Genomic DNA, 17,009 nt, shown 5'->3' on the forward strand with positions numbered 1-17,009 from the left:
CCTATGGTATTCCCTATCATTATATTGTAAATGGTTAGGCCAGAGATACAGAGATTGGTGTCTGTTATTTGTGTTTATTATTCAGACCTTTTTGGTGTGTGTGTGGGATACTATCTTGCAATGTTCATGGGAACTGGGGGCTTCTTCTGAAATATTTGGACAACCAGACTGAAGATGCAAGATTTAATTCTCAGGTCTAGTGAAACAGTGCTATTCTGGCCCATTTTGATGGTGTACAACAATAGCTAGCCCTACTGAACTCAGAGCCGCCAGAGTTTTCATGCATTATTATAGCCCTTTGAGATACCTCTTTGGTCCCCTATTTATGTTACCATATACCCCCTATGCTATTATTATTTTTATTATAGTTGTATATATTAAAATTTTACTTCCCTAGTTAAAAGTGGTTTTCAAAATTTTCCTTATTAGGGGCCAGAGAGATAGAGATAGTGAGTAGGGCACTTGCCTTGCATGCTGCTGACTAAAGTTTAGTCCCCAATATCCCATTTGGTCTCCCAAGCACTGCTTAGAGTGAATCCTGAGTGCAGAACCAGGAGTAACCCTTGAGCAATTACTGGGTATGGCCCCCAACCAAAAATATCAGAGCAATTTAGAAAATAATTTTAGTTGCTTTGCCACATAATGACGTGTATTATGCACAAAAAGCCAAAAATGTAATTTAAAAATTTTTCCTATCACCATTTTTTGGATTTTGTTTTCTTTTTGGACACACTCAGTGGTGCTCAAGGCTTCTGACTTTGTGCACGGGTATCACTCCTGGCAGGGATCAGGGACCATATACAGTGCCAGGGATCAAACCCAGGTTGGCCGTGTGCAAGTCAAATGCCTTACCCATGGTACTATCTCTCCAGCCCCTTACCATCTTAATATGGACACTGAGGTTTCAATTTTGCCCATGTCATTTGTATCTGCATTTCTCAAAGAAGAAATTAGTTTTGCTATAGAATAAGATCTACAGAACATTCTGGAAGACTGACGTTTAATAGGAAAGCGCATTGCCATTCATTCATCTTCACAAATCAAGTGAGTACTTTTGTTTCACAACGCAATAACTGAGCATAAGTCACTTGGCATCAGTTATTGTATTTATTTAGAGTTAATGATGTATATTTTATGTCTATCTTCTATATATCTTATGAAAATTTGCTTCTTTTATAGGCCAAAGAATGCAAAACAGCCGGAGCGTGAAGAAAAGCGGGTTTTGGGTTTGGTGTTGTTACGTGGGGAAAATTTGGTTTCCATGACTGTGGAAGGACCACCTCCCAAAGATGTAAGGAAGATGTAGGATCTAAATTAAAAAGACATTTTATTGAAAGTGTCTGTGAAATCAGGGTACAGCAATGATGGTATATCATTCCAAGTAAAATGTGCCTTGGATTTGATCTCATTCTATACTTAGGTACAGTAATGGTTTTCTAGTTCATTAATGTATATGGTTTATATGCTGGGTACTACTTAGGTATGTCAGTACTGACAGATTTATTTCCACTCTGTGTGGTAATAAAAATGGTATTAAATTTTTATAAATGTCGATTTAGTTCTGTAGGCTATCTCTTTGATGCACTTGCCATTTTACCTTTTAAATATAAGAAATGCCAGGAACTGAATGTGAAAAATGGTGTGTATGTCATGATCTTTTAAGAATCATATAGTTGATAACCTTGGTAAATCATTTGATTTCAGGTATAATTTATTTTTTTCAGACTGGCATTGCTCGAGTTCCACTTGCTGGAGCTGCAGGAGGCCCTGGGGTTGGCAGGGCAGCTGGCAGAGGGGTTCCAGCTGGTGTCCCAATCCCCCAAGCTCCTGCTGGATTAGCTGGCCCTGTCCGAGGAGTTGGAGGGCCATCCCAACAGGTGTGGAACTCAGAGAGATTTATGCTAATCATAGAAAGCACCAATAGCCTCATTAGATTTAAAAACCCGAATGTGCAGTCTTTGAAATATCATTAGTATATGCTGTATTATGAATTGAGAAATATACATTATATAAGTGGACAATAGAAAGGTAATAGACTGGTAATCCTAGTTCACTAGCTAAGAGTAATTCACTTCCAGTTGTGAGTGATAGAACTATGAATACGAGACAAGAGTTAAGAAATGCAAAAGGGGAAATTCTGTGTAATTGAGAATGTTTAGAACTATGAATATAAGACAAGAATTAAGAAATGCAAAAGGGTAAATTCTGTGTAATTGAGAATGTTAGTTTCTAAGATATTTTAAAGATAATGATGGGAAAAGTCCAAATTGTTGGATTATTGTTTTAAATTATACTTTAAAGGACTGGAGTGATAGCACAGCAGGTAGGGCATTTACCTTGCACACGGCCGACCTGGGTTCAATTCCTCCATTCTTCTCAGAGAGCCCAGCAAGCTACTGAGAGTATCCTGCCTGCATGGCAGACCCTGGCATATTCAATATGCCAAAAACAGTAACAACAAGTCTCACAATGAAGACGTTACTGGTGCCCGCTTGAGCAAATCAATGAACAACGGAACGATAGTGCAACAGTGCATTATTTTAAAAGCCATTTACTTTTTGAATTAGAAAAATGTGAGGTTGAGGCTTACCTTGCCTTCCCAGGTAATGACTCCACAGGGAAGAGGCACTGTAGCAGCTGCTGCAGTTGCTGCTACTGCAAGTATTGCTGGAGCCCCAACACAGTACCCACCAGGACGGGGGACACCACCCACACCTGTAGGCCGAGCAACCCCACCTCCAGGTAATGAACTGATGAATAAGAGGTGAAAGAAATGTCTATAGGGTATAATTATTAGTTTATGAAGAGATGACATCTTTCTAACAAATGATGATAATCCATTATTAATTATTTAATAACCACAGACTCACAATCAATGAAAAATACTTTATAAAAAACTTCATTCTAGCCTCAGACATACTGGTCTTTTTCCAGTTCCCACTAACAACTTTTTTATCTAACCAATGAATTTGGTGATTTAAAAAAGGTCCAGGAACAAAGTAGTGAGCAGCTATTTTATGATTCTTGCTTTCCTCTTTAGCAGTGTCTTGCTGCATTTCCCCTTCCTTGGTGAGTTTATAATATAACAAGCTCTTGCTCTACCAAACCTTGGCAACATTATTGGGATTTTTAGACTATTATACTGTTCATGTCCTGTGTACATCTCTGTTCAACATTACCTTCAAAGAGCCTTCCACCACCAAACCATCCTCATGTTAAGATTGCCCGCATATTACTACATATCAATTACTCTCATAGCACCACTTTATCTCATTTGTTTATGAGATAAATAAGTGTTTTTATGTCATATTCTCTAATATAAGTTGATTCAGTCTTGAATTCCTCAATTCTTCAATCCTATGCCAAAGCTATCAGTTAAATTTCCAGCTCCAAAATGCATCCAGTTAATTTAGTTGATCTTTATCTCTACTATTATTATTCTATCTAGTTATAAATATCAATGTCTATCAATACTGAAATATCTCTCTAAGCAGATCTTATTTGCATATTCACTCCAACACATTCAATTTTTTTTATAATAGTTTTAGTGATCTTTTTTACAAACTTAAGTCAGTGGCCAGCACAATGAATATGTACATCTTAACCAGCTTCCATCCCTGTCACTTTCCCATCATTCAGCTATGTATTAGCAATGTCTTTATAGTTTTTATTATCTGAAATTAGCCTATTCTGTTTGTTCGCTTTCAAGCTTTCCACCTCTTTAACAAATATATTAGATCATTGAAGTTAAAAATTACATTTTTAATTAGTCATTGTTATATATTTATCAATTAGAGTAAAACCTAGCCAAAAGGTAGATGCTTGATTAAAAAAAATTACCTAAATAAATTAATTAGTGTCTATCACGCCCTCAGCCCAGATGAGATCTGGAGCAGTCCATGACACACCCTGTGACACACTCTAAGACCTGCCCTCTGACCCACCTTGTGACACGCCTTAACACCCGCCCTCTGACATGCCCTGTTACACTCCCTATGACCCACCCTATCATATGCCCAGTGACTTGCCCTCTGACCCACCCAGTGACAAGCCCTAGGACCCACCCTGAGACACTCCCTTAGACACACCCTTTCACCCATCCTTTGAGCCACTCAGACCCGCCCTTGAAGCCACCCTATTACAAGCCTTATGACCCATCCTCTGACCTACCTGTGACATGCCCTGTGACACTCCCTCTGACCCACTCTATGACACACACTTAGGCACGCCCTCTGACCCGCCTTTTGAACCACTCAGACACCCCCAACTGCCCACTGACCTGCCCTTTGACCTGCCCTCAGGTCCCCTCTCTCCCCTCTGACATGTCTAAGGGCAGATACCCTATGACATGCCCTGTGACCTGCCCTATGGCACACCCTAAGACGCCCTTTCACCAGTCCTTTGAGCCACTTAGACATGCCCTCTGACCCACCCTGTGCCACGCCCTAAGAACTGCCCTGCACCACACCCTGCTACACTCCCTATGACACACCCTACGACACGCCCTCTGACCCACCCTGTGACCCACCCTTGGAGCCACCCTGTTACACGCCCTCTGACCTGCCCTGTGAGACACCCTATAGCCCACCCTGTGACATGCCCTCTGACCCACCTTTTGAACCATCAGACACCCCCCCAACTGCCCACTGACCCACCCTTTGAACAGCCCTCAACTCCCCTCTGTCCCCTCTGATGTGTCTAAGAGGAGAACACCCTATGACATGCCCTGTGACCCTTCCTATGACCCACCCTCTGACACACCCTTAGACTCCCTTTCACCAGTCTTCTGAGCCACTCAGACACACCTTAGATACGCCCTCTGACCCACCCTGTGACCCGCCCTTAGACACACCCTCTGACCCACCTGTGACACGCCCTTAGGCACATCTTCCTCTGACCCACCCTGTGACACGCCCTATGTCCTGCCCTATTACATGCCCTGTGACACTCTCTTAGACACCCCCACCTGCCCATTGACCCTCCCTTTGACCCGCCCCTCTGCTTCTTAAAGACTGATCCAGGAGGTCTATTAAACCAGTTTGGCACCCAGAGACTTATAGAAATGCATCTAGACTGTAAACTGAGCTAAAATAACAAAGCTCCTATTATAATCTTCATTTTCAACAATGGAAAACAAACTATCAAATGATGCTTTTTCAGCAGGTTTGATTGTTGGGGGAAAATTCCAAATAATAATAGTCAGTTCTCCATTGAAATATTGAATGTATCCAAAATATAGAGAGAATAAAGTGAAGATTTGACCACTCAGGTGAGGGCAGGGGGTTGGGAGGGGGTATGTTGGAGTTCTTGGTGGGGGAACAGATGCACTGGTGAAGGGATGGGGGTTTGATCATTATATGACTGAGACTTAAACCTGGAAGCTTTGTAACTTTTTTCACGGTGATTCAATGAAATAAAATTTTTTAAAAATAATAATAAATAAATTAAAAAAAACACTACTAAGGAGATTCTGAGTTAAGACAGCCTATATTCCTAACTTGGACTTTGAAATATGGTTTCTCATGTTTCAGATGAATGTGGGGGGAGTGTGGGCAGGCAGGCATGTATCTGAATGTGTGTGTGAGCATGCACTGGGCACACTACTTTCAAACTCTGTGTTTAGAGTTACTTCTTAAAGACTGAGGCAAAGCAGGAATTGCAGTTACTCCTACTAGTCTGACATAGAACTAGGGTTGGCTTGCCAAATGCCTTTCCTCTGCACAAATTACTCCATCCCAGGAAGCAGTTTTTTGCTCCCTGAGCAGTGCTGGGTTGGGGTAAAAAAAAAAAAAGCTCAGGGCTTAATCTCTACTTGTATACTCAGGGATCACTCCTGATGATTTTCCTGAACATATGTAGTTCTGTAGCTCTGGGTTTGACACATACTAGGAAAGAAATCACTCTGGATTATCACACAGGACCTGGAAACCTACTAATGAATAACCAGAGGCTTTCTTGAGTTGAGGAACTTTAATGCATTCAAGGAAAAAATGTTCAACTCTTTGCTGTCTGTGACTATTTCTGTAAATTTTATCTATTATTACTGACTTACTAATGAAATAAGGAATTATGTTTATCATTTTTAATTTGTAGGCATTATGGCTCCTCCTCCTGGTATGAGACCACCTATGGGTCCTCCAATTGGACTTCCCCCTACTCGAGGAACACCAATAGGCATGCCTCCTCCAGGAATGAGACCCCCTCCACCAGGAATTAGAGGTGAGTGGGTATATTATTGCTTATTGATGCATCCTGACCACAGAATATTTGTTTTTGTCATCTTATGGAATTTTACTTTATATTTTCCAGGTCCACCTCCCCCAGGAATGCGTCCACCAAGACCCTAAAATTCTAGAAATCCTCCTTAGTCACTTTTTTCCTGCTTTGAGACTTGTGAAACTGTGTAGTGTGTTTGTGAGCTTTCTGTCTCCTTCCTACTGCATACTATTAGTTAATAAATGCATAGAGAAATTAAACTGAGATACTGTGCTATGTGTTTTGACTATAGTTATTATTGAGTTTGAAGTAAAGACTGATTTATTGCTGTTTTTATAGATAAGATTAAGCCTTTTAAATCCACACATTTAAGTCATTTTCTTTTTAAATATTAAAAAATGGTTGGAATTTTTTAGCTTTCTTATGTTTACATTCTGCGTTCTGACTAATGTTGATTAGTAATCTTTAAGGATGAAGGGACTCTTAGTAATTTGTCATGTGCTAAAGTTCAACATTCCCACTTGGCCCTCTATTTTATTCTGTCTTATACATTTGAAATGAAATAGGGATGTAATGAATGGATTTATAAAGCATAGTATTATTTTACAGACACTGTTACTTAAAATAATTTCAAATATAAGGTACTCTTTTTTTTGAATGTTTGCTTCAGTTAAACACCATTTATAATGCCTTTGTGCTGTGTGTTACCAAGATAATCCTTACTCCCTGAAAATAAGTACTTCTTTATTTTTACTTATGATGTTTACTAAAGAAAAAAACTGGGTACTGAGAGCTAAGTGATTTTCATGTTTGAGATAATAAGATATAATCTTATACATTTTGAAATATAGTTGACACTTGATGTAAGATTATGTCCAACTGTAGCCCTCTGTCATACTTGAAAATTTATTTTTTATTATTTTGGTTTTTGGCCCATATCTGGCAGAGGTCAGATGTTACTCCTGCCTCTGTACTCAGGAATTACTACTAGGAGTGTATGGGGAACTATCTGGTATTCTAGGAATCTAACCTAGGTTGGCCTCTTGTAAGACAAATGCCCTGCCCACTATACTATAACTCTTGCCATACTTGTCATTTTTTTGTTTTTTATTGCTTTTTTGGGGTCACAAAGGGTTACTCCTGGCTCTACACTCAGGAATTACCCCTGGTGGTGTTCAGGGAGCCATATACGATGCTGGGAATCGAACCCGGGCCGGCCACATTCAAGGCAAACGTCCTACCTGCTGTGCTAGTGCTCCAGTCCCTTGTCATTTTTTTAAAAGACTATGGGTCAAAGCTGCCAATGCTCAGGGGTTACTATTGGTTCTGCACTCAGGAATCACTTCTGTTGGTGCTCAGGAATCATATAGTATGCCAGGGATCAAACTCTAGTTGGCTTCATGCAAAGGAAGAGCCTTACTCACTGCACTATCTCTTCAGTCACTATATTTTGGCATTTTTCTTTTCTTTTTTTGGCTTTTTGGGCCATACCTATCGGTGTTCAGGGTTTACTCTTAGCTCTGCACTCACGAATTACTCCTAGAAGTGCTGCAGTCCAATGCTGAGGATGGATCCAGGTGGGCCTCATGCAGGCAAATGCCCTCTCCAATGTCCTATCTCCAACATCACTTGATATTTTTCTCAAGGAGTTGACAGACTTTGTTACTTAAATAGTTAATAATTGACCAAAAAAATCTGGGTTTAGATCCGTTAACTATAGAAAAAACTTTTTCAATTTTATTGCTTGGGTTTTAATTTAGAAATGAGTCTTTACTGATATACATGTTAGCTTATAAAATACTATATCTGGAGCCAAAGCCATTTTATTTAAACAATTCATATATAAATACATTTTTTCTGGTAAGAATTGTGTAGGTTGCATATTTTTGCATTTTTTGTTTGTTGGTGCTATTATGTTCTCTGGAAAAAGTTCTAATGATTTGTGGTTCTGTTTCTGCTTTGGAAGAAAAATTCCTAGTGTAGAGCAGCTGGAATGAATGGCTGGTAGGTTTTGGCAGGAGTACAACGTATTAGAAGAAAATATGTTCTCAAATATTTCCTTAAGGCTCACTTGGAAATTAGAGGTGAGTGAAAAGAACTCAATTCTATAAGATGTTTATTTTGAATGTGTTCACTTTGGTGATAATTCTGTTCTACATCCTCATTCAATTATTTGAGAACATTGTGGAACATATACTTAAAGGCATGTTGGGACATAGCAAATTGTAATTTATCTATAAAAGTCTATTTTGGAATGGATTATAGATCTGTACAGTGTATCACGTTCAAAACTTTATATGTTGTGTCGTTTAGAATATTTAACAGGGGGCTGGAACTATAGTTCAGTGGGTAGGGTGTTTGCCTTGCAAGTGGCCGATCCTGGCTCAATTCCCAGTATCCCATATGGTCCTCTTAGCACCACCAGGACTAATTCCTGAGTGAAAAGCCAGGAGTAACCCCTGAGCATCACAGGGTATGACCCAAAAAGCCAAACAAATATGTAAAATATTTAACACTCCTATGATTCAAATGAGCACATATCCCATCCAAAACACAGTTGACTTTCAACCTATTGGTTTTTATTCATTTGAATTTTAATTTACTAAAAATTTATCCAACTTGCATACATTTCCCCTACTAATTGTCTAATATTTGTCCTTAAAAGCTCACAGTAGCTTAGTTCTTGAGAGTGGCAACTTAATGCTACTATTCAAACTCACAGGGGAATATATTTTTTTTTACTTTTTGGGTCACATCCAGTGATTTTGGGTCAAACCTAGGGGTTTACTCCTGGCTGTGCACTGAGGAATCACTCCTGGTAGTGCTCAGTTGAACTTATGGGATGCTGGGAATTGAACCCGGTTTGGCCTCATGCAAGGCAAATGCCCTACCTGCTGTGCTATTGCTCTAGCCCCCTATAATATAATCTTTATTTAATTACTTTCATACCATTGTAAAGTTAAAATATTATAATTCAATCGTAATTCAGGAAATGTCTCTATAGGTCATGCATTTTATGGAACAGTTCCTAATCCCATAACTGAAGGAATAATTATGCTGCTTGAATTCTTTGCTTTTACAGTTATTCTGTGATATTTTTATTTTATATGATTGACTAGACTATAATTAGAACCTGTCAAATTTGAGACATGATTTATAAACTCACCAGTGCTTAATTATGTAATCATGTTAAATTTTAGAAGTGTTGCAATTTTTCGTTCCATTACTTGTAAAATTGATTAATAGCATCACTTAATCCCCACAACTTCGCTATTTGATGCATTTTTATATGTGAATAACTTCCAAAAAAAAAAACAGACATCACCTTACATAGTTCATGTCTTTTGTTTTGAGGAGGAAGAAACCCAGGGCCCAGGGCTTTCTTCATGACTCAGTGTTACTTTAGCATTAAGTCATGTTCATCATCAAGTTAGTATTTTTTTTTCACTTTTTCTGCTATACCCAGCATATGCAGGACTTAAACATGCCTCTGCACTCAGAGATCATCTCTGGTGAAACTCGGGGACCATACAGGGTGCCCTGGATTGAATCCCGTAGATAGCTTACCTCCTCTCTGTGCTATCTCTTCAACCCACATTTCTGTTTTGAAAGTCAAAACAATAAAGAACTACTGCATAGTAAATTTTGTGTATGCAATGTAAAAATTTTAACTGGTTATGATGAATGGTACACATTAGACCTGCGATACTTAATTTATTTGATGCTTGAAAATGCATGCCATTTGATTAGCACCTTCCCATTTCTTTTTTTTTTAATTTCTTGAATCACCATGAGATAGTTACAAGCTTTTATGTTTGGGTTACAATCACACAATGATCAAGCACCTATCCCTCCACCAGTGCACACTCCCTACCACCAATATCTCCAGTATAACCCCCCTTTCCCACCCTCCCCCTGCTTCCATGGCAGACAATATTTCCCATATTCTCTCATTACTTTTGGGCATTATGGCTTGCAACACAAACACTGAGAGTTCATCATTTTTGGTCCGTTGTCTACTTTTGGCACACATCTCCCATCCTGACTTATTCTTCCAGCCATCATTTTCTTGCATTTTCCCATTTCTTATACTTCCTGGCCCCTGGAACTCAGTATTTGACCCTTTTTAATTTTTTTTTACCTCATCTTCTTCAATGGCACATAAAATAAGATCAGAAGCTTTTGCAATCCAAATGGATGTTTTATTTTCTTTATGTCTGTATAGGAGAATAAGAAAAGTATTTTATGCAGTTCAGTGATATATTGCTTGTTTAGAATTTTCATAAACTTTTTTCAGAAATTAGGAAGATATACTGTTAACATTTAATGACATATAGTGTGTTCTTATTGAATAATGTAACAGTGGTTCTGTATAATATGAAATTTTAATGCACATGTTATTCAGTTTAATACATTGCTAGATATTTTTTCTTTTCATTTTAAGTTCCTTGGGATTGATCACTTGTTCAGTAAATTACCCAGTTTTTGAATTTTATTAAGCAAGGCAACACATTTTATCTTGGATTTTTTTGTCTTGTACAACTTGATAGTATTTTCTTGTTGGGATGGCAAACCCAGTAGTGCTTAGGAATTAGTCTTAGCCCTGTGCTGAGGGATCAGCTCTGGCTAGCATGGGGGTGACTAGTGGTGCAGGGGATGAAATTTAAGTCACGTGCAAGTTAAGCATCCTCCCTGCTCTAGTATCATTACAGCCCTAGATTTTACAGTCTGATACAGTGATGCTAGCTCACTTTGGTGATGACTCTAATACGAGAGAGATTTTGAGCGCTAATTTTGTTGTTGTTGTGTGTCATTGCAGATTCTTACCACTATCACAGTGAGACTAAAATTGTATTACCTTTATTTTGGACGGAAACATAATCTGCTACAGGTAAATTGATTTTAAATAAAAGTAAAAGTACCTTTTAGAGGCCTTGGCTAGATTAATGATGATACAGGACCTTGTCTGAATATACTGATTTCAAAATTTGAGCTTAAAATAATATTCTGAAATCCAGTCAATGTGCCTCACTAAATTTTTCAGAGAATTTAAACTCAAGAGACAATTTTGTCTGTGTAAAAAAATCTTTGGGTATTTAGAATTGGCAGTGTAATATACTACACTTTGCAAATTTTTTTAATACCCTTTTAAAAATTTTCATGTATGTTTTCTGAGCTAGTGATTATTTTTTCTTTTTCTTTTTTCCCATATGTGCATATCATGTGTATATATGTTGTCTATGTGATGTTTCTATGTATGTGATGTGTGTATATATTTATGTGTATGATTTGTGTATCTCTGTGAGTGTTGTTGCAAGCCAAGAAAGGAAAGTTCATCCTTGGATCCTATAAGGCATACATGTGTGATGAGATGAAAGCAAGATCATGTAAAAATGAGAATGCAACTCTTTCATCAAACACTATATGCTAAAACATTGTCTCTAAAAGATGTCCAAGAGGAGAATACTTATGGGACATGCATTCTTAAACAGGCTGGTAAGTGCCTTCACATACTATTTTGTGAAGTGTAGTACACACAATCTTGGTGTTTGAGGAACATTTCTGAGGAAAATATCTGGTTGTTACCTAATTTAATGCTGCTTAAATAATATCTTTCCATGTATTGTAATTTAGGATGTTTTAATGTAGGACAGAAATTAATAATTTCTGAATTTATGCTGCTAAAATAATATTTTCTGTCTTGTCATTCAGAAAATTTCATTTTGGGAAAGAAATTAAGACTCCAACAGAGGGGACTTTTCTAAGTTAACTTCCTTTGATACATTTAATTAATTGCAAATGAAGTAGGGGAAGTTCATAAGAATCCAGGAAGTAATGTAACAATTATTGTGAATGATTTGAAATGATTTGAATGATTTGAAAGAACAGTGGTAAGTGTCTACAAAAGGTGAAGTGGTTTAAAAGGGTGGATATTTATATATCTGAACTCATTGAGCTATTTTCCATATTATAAAGAACTCATTTGTACAACATGTTTTAGTTCATTTATGTGAGTATGTGCGTAATAGAAACAAAGATGTTTTAAAATACAGTACTTAGTTTCTGTAATTTTACATATATTACTCAAGAAACAGAAAAACAATAGTGACAAGAAGCAGGAAATTAGGGACTGGGACATAGTATAGTGTCCAGGGCACTTGCCTTGATGCAGTGGACTCGTTTAATCCTTAGCAACCCATATGGTCTTCTGAACCCCATCATTACTGATCTTTAAGGACAAATTCAGAAGTAAGCCCCAGAACCACTGGGTGTGGTCTCAAAACAAAACAGAAAAAAAGCAATAAGACAAACAGGAGTATAGTGTTCTCTACTGTGTCCATGATATAATTTAAATTATATTACCATGCCAGTAAGTTTCCTTGATAATTATCAGTTATCTTATTTTTAAACTTTATGGTTTGCCTTTTTGATTTGATTTAATTTTTACTTATCCTACAGAATCTTCTATATTGTATTGTATATATATAACCCAAATATTCTGTTTGAATTTAGAAGCAATCTATGTCATTAAATTAATTTCTATACATTTAATGGAGAGGCCAGAGTGATAGTACAGTGGATAGTGCGCAGGTGCTTTCCTTGCATACAACAGACCAAGCTTCAGTCATCAGCATCCCAGATGGTCCCCCTAGCCCTACCAGATGTGATTTCTGAGCATTCCTGGGTGTTTCCCCCCACCAAAAACGTTAATGGAGAAATTTAGAATTTCTATATTTTATATCAATTCAGATTTGGAAAATTCACCTTTCAGTTTGTTGAACTATTACGTGAAAGTGTAATGTAAGCTATTATTAGTGGCTCTTTAAAATCTAGGATCTGGGTCCAGAGGATAGTATCATGAGTAAAGCGCTTCTCTTATATGCATGCAGCCAACCTTAGTTCGGTCCTTAGCCTACCATGTTATATACCCTGAATACTATCAGGAGTGATCTCTGAGACAAGAGCTAGGATAAGCCTTTATCACAGCCTGTATTGCCCCAGAATACTGCATTTTGGTGTCTCAAATTCAATCCCCAGCCCTTTATTGGTACCCGCAACCAGATATGATTTTTATACAAAATATTTTTCCAAGCCAAGGGAGTTTGTTTCCTGTCATTAAAGACTTGTTGTGTGCAGGTATTGATTCCTTTCTTAACTCTACTAGAAATTGGGAAAGACATTGGCTGAATTCATGATGAGCTATGTCTACTGAGCATGATGAAGTAAAGCTCGGTGTTTGAGTGCTCTGAAGTCCAGTCCAAGTGTCAGTCCCAGAACTGGGAATAAAAATGCTCTGAGCCTCACTTCTTAAATTCTAAATTTCACATGGATATTTCTAATTAATCTTATCAATTGTAAGAAAGATATTGGAGCTGTAGATTTTTTTTGCGGGTGTTGGGGGGCATACCTGTTAAGCTCAGGGCTTAACTCAAGGCTTTGTACTCATATTCCTGTGTACAGACCTTTATGTGGCGTACCAGGAATTGAACCCAGACTAACCACATAGTGCTAGTACTGTACTTATAGTACTATCTCTCCAGATGTTTTGAGTTTCAATACTGTCTAAAATAAATTGACATGATGGTTTTCATCTGATTATGAACTGTGGAGGAACTGGTTTTATAAATACCATAAAACTTTTGAATTGAGGTTTTTTGTTTTGGAGCCTTATCTGGGATTTCTGGGATCACTCCTGATGTTTTTGGAAACTAGATATGGTGTTGGAATCAAACCCAGTTCAAGCATATGAAGCCAAATGCCCTATGCTTTCTGTTTTATCACTCTGGTCCCCTGAAGTGAGTTTTATAATATTTACCTGAGTCTTTTTTTTTTCTTTTTGGCTCACACCCAGCGATGTTCTGGGGTTACTCCTGGCTCTGCACTCAGGAATTACTCCTGGCTGTGCTTGGAGGACCACATTGGATGCTGGGGATTGAACCCACGTTGGCCACATGCAAGGCAAACACCCTACCCACTGTACTATTGTTCCCGCCCCACCTGAGTCATTTTTTTAACCTATGATCATCACTGTATAACTAAGATGCTTAAAAAAATACAAATATCTCATTTGAAAATAAAGTATAGAAACAATTGGATATACCAGTGCCTTAGCTGCTTTTCTTAATATATTAAGGTGGCTTTGAATAAATGGTTTTAATTACTGCAGTAGATTGGCAGGTGGCTGGACTAGTTCACAGTATAAAATTACCTGGATTCAGAATTCTTCATGTTCCTTCCATTCTTTTATTTATCTCTTTTAGTGCTTGGGATTAAGCCCAAAAGAGAAGTTTATGTTTTGTTACCGAACTACATGCCCAGCTCCCAGAATTACTTCCTTCTATTAAGAAGTTCATAAATATTTTTTCTATCCATTTTCTTTTTTGAGTTTCTGTTTTTCCCTATGCAAGAAGTTTTGGAAACTTTTACTGTCCCAGATTAATTTTTTCTGTTTAATTTATTGATCCTACTGTAGCTATTTGCAGGTTGAATTGAAAGAAGTATGTTAGTTTCAGTTTTGTTTCATCTAAATAACAATGCTCTTGAACTCTGTTACTTAAAGAAAATTTCATACAAACCCAAATCCTTTGATAATGATCAATTTTTGCTTATTTTGGGGCAATTGGGAGTGGTTGAGCCACACCACTGATGTTCTGGGATTACTGCTGGTGGTCTTTGGGGGACCATTTTTTTGTTCCAGCAATCAAATTGGGGTTACTTCCATTCTATTAGTTCTCTGGCCCCTTCTTATTTGAGGGAGGAGAGTTGATTTAGTGACTTATTTTTCTTAAACTTAATTATTCCTGTAAGGGTATGCTGATAGTTAATTATATATAGAAGCAATTTATTAAAAAGATTAATGGAAGGAATTGGCATAGAAACAGATTTTAATTACAGTGGTAAGACAAGAGAAGTCTTGAAGGAAAAAAGTGTTTAAATTCATAGTTATCGTTGTTCAGTGAAGAAGACATGTAACTTTAATTGTGTCACATTTGTTGAAATTGGTAGACATACTACAGCAATTAGAAAGCAACACTGTACATTATAATAGTGAGGGATAAGAGAAAAGTCAGAATTTACCATTGTCCTGAATTTGTGTTTCTGGTAGGTCTATAGATCTCAGCTGGCTTTCGCCACATGACACTTTCTTGAGATGACTGTATTCTGTAATGCTTCCTCTGGAAATTGTGATTTAGCAGGATGATAGGGATGCAGGTTTTTGCTGCACTTATTAGAATGGTTATTTTTAAATAGTTTATGTTAAGCAAAACTTTTTCAATCAGTAACATGAAATTCACCCACAGAAATTATACATTTTTGAGTTTAAATTTCTGATTTAATAAATTGATCTGGAAAGTTGGCAGTATTTCATTTAGGATAAATAAAAGTGTTAAATTTTGTAAGTATGAAATACTTAAATATAGTATGTTAAATATAGTATAGAATGTTTACAATTATGAAATGAGAAGAGAATTTTGAGAGAATTGATGTAAATAAAATTCATTCAAACAGTTTATGCTGCAAGATTATAGCAAATAGAAATGGCTGATAGGTATTCTTTTTAAAGACAAATGCAGAGGGAAATAGATGCATTCATGTCACTTTGTTACGAATATAAATCCAAGGACTGGGGAGATAGAAAAACAGGCAGGGTCCTGCCTTGCATGTTGTTAGCCCAAGTTTGATCCCGGGCACCCTATATGGTCCAAGAGTATCCATCAGTGATCCTTGAGCTTAGAGCCAGGAGTAAGCCCTCAACTGGGTGTGACCCCCCCCAAACAAACAAAAAGCAAAAAATAAAATGGAAATCCAGATAAATTAATGTATCTTATAAGAAATAATTACTAATATTTAAAAATCATACTCCATTTGAAGAAAGATTTAAATTACTATCATTTAAATTTTTGTGATATGCTTAGCATGAGACTCATGGCATCACACATGAAAAACATGCCACACTCTGAGTCACATTCCTAAACCCACAAGTTTGCCTTTAATAGTTTTCATAGTAATGCATCAGCTATATAAACTTCTGCCAAGTTCATGTTGAATGAGATGCCAAAGAAATAACTTTTTAGGGAATAAATTTAGAATTTTTATTGAGGTATGGTGTACAATTCTTAATATCATAGTTGCTTAATAAAATTTTAAGAATAGTTCTAGTTAGGACCCAGAGAAATAATACAGGGTATAGGTGCTTACCTTGTGTATGTTCACTGCCAATTGAATCATTGGCATCATATACATTTCCTGAGAATCCTGTGGGGTTCACTTCTGAGCACAGTCAGGAATAGCCCCTGAGTATTGCTGCATATAGTCTGAAACTACAACATTAGAAAATAATAGGTGTTGTGTAAGTAGTAGTATTAACCTCTATATTTGAAAATTTCTGTCTAGTTGGGGGAAAGCAAGATCAGATTATTATTTTATGTCAGTTTCCTTAATTCATGTATTTTGTTCAATTACATATCTTCTTTAAACATCCACTTCTGGGTCATTCTAAGTGACAGTTAAACTGGCAAAAACAGTGGGTATATGGGTATTGAGTTTTGAAAAACATTGTGATTTTGAAATCTCTGAAGATGTAATATCTAATATATGGGTTTTATTTTTTATAGAGAGACAGAATGTAATACCCTATGTTCTCCTACTTATCTTTTGTGTAGTGTGCAACCTTCTGAGCATTTCTGAGCATTCTGAGTTGCAGTAGCTTTGAATTTTAGATAGATTGTGTCTATTTTTTTAAATCACTTTTTTTTAAATCACTGAATGAAGGCCATCAATGGTACCAAAAT

General features: G+C 37.1%; 2 protein-coding genes, 1 long non-coding RNA gene and 2 other non-coding genes across 5 annotated transcripts in view; all 5 read left to right on the top strand.

The window, feature by feature from the left end:
- The window catches only part of SNURF (SNRPN upstream open reading frame), a 25,618-nt gene extending 24,327 nt beyond the window's left edge, over positions 1 to 1,291 (top strand). The window contains exons 6-7 of the transcript XR_008630657.1: positions 873 to 1,044; positions 1,180 to 1,291. The gene's annotated coding sequence lies outside the window, so the exon portion shown is untranslated. The remainder of the gene's footprint in view (positions 1 to 872; positions 1,045 to 1,179) is intronic.
- Positions 1 to 6,480, top strand: part of SNRPN (small nuclear ribonucleoprotein polypeptide N) — an 18,906-nt gene extending 12,426 nt beyond the window's left edge. The window contains exons 4-8 of the mRNA XM_004617560.2: positions 1,180 to 1,291; positions 1,725 to 1,877; positions 2,604 to 2,742; positions 6,094 to 6,219; positions 6,310 to 6,480. Of these exons, the coding sequence (XP_004617617.1) occupies positions 1,180 to 1,291; positions 1,725 to 1,877; positions 2,604 to 2,742; positions 6,094 to 6,219; positions 6,310 to 6,347 (568 nt within the window). The 3' untranslated portion in view covers positions 6,348 to 6,480. The remainder of the gene's footprint in view (positions 1 to 1,179; positions 1,292 to 1,724; positions 1,878 to 2,603; positions 2,743 to 6,093; positions 6,220 to 6,309) is intronic.
- Positions 6,481 to 11,157: 4,677 nt separating this feature from the next.
- Positions 11,158 to 11,231, top strand: LOC129406380 (small nucleolar RNA SNORD107). Its single transcript, XR_008630976.1, has one exon. It is a non-coding gene; the product is annotated as a small nucleolar RNA SNORD107 (small nucleolar RNA).
- LOC129405549 (uncharacterized) lies at positions 11,160 to 14,312 on the top strand. The gene is made up of 2 exons (XR_008630644.1): positions 11,160 to 12,107; positions 14,069 to 14,312. It is a non-coding gene; the product is annotated as an uncharacterized LOC129405549 (long non-coding RNA).
- LOC129406371 (small nucleolar RNA SNORD64) lies at positions 13,403 to 13,471 on the top strand. The gene has a single exon (XR_008630971.1). It is a non-coding gene; the product is annotated as a small nucleolar RNA SNORD64 (small nucleolar RNA).
- Positions 14,313 to 17,009: the final 2,697 nt, after the last annotated feature.

Source organism: Sorex araneus, chromosome 6 (genome assembly GCF_027595985.1).
Source record: "Sorex araneus isolate mSorAra2 chromosome 6, mSorAra2.pri, whole genome shotgun sequence".
NCBI lineage: Eukaryota > Metazoa > Chordata > Mammalia > Eulipotyphla > Soricidae > Sorex > Sorex araneus.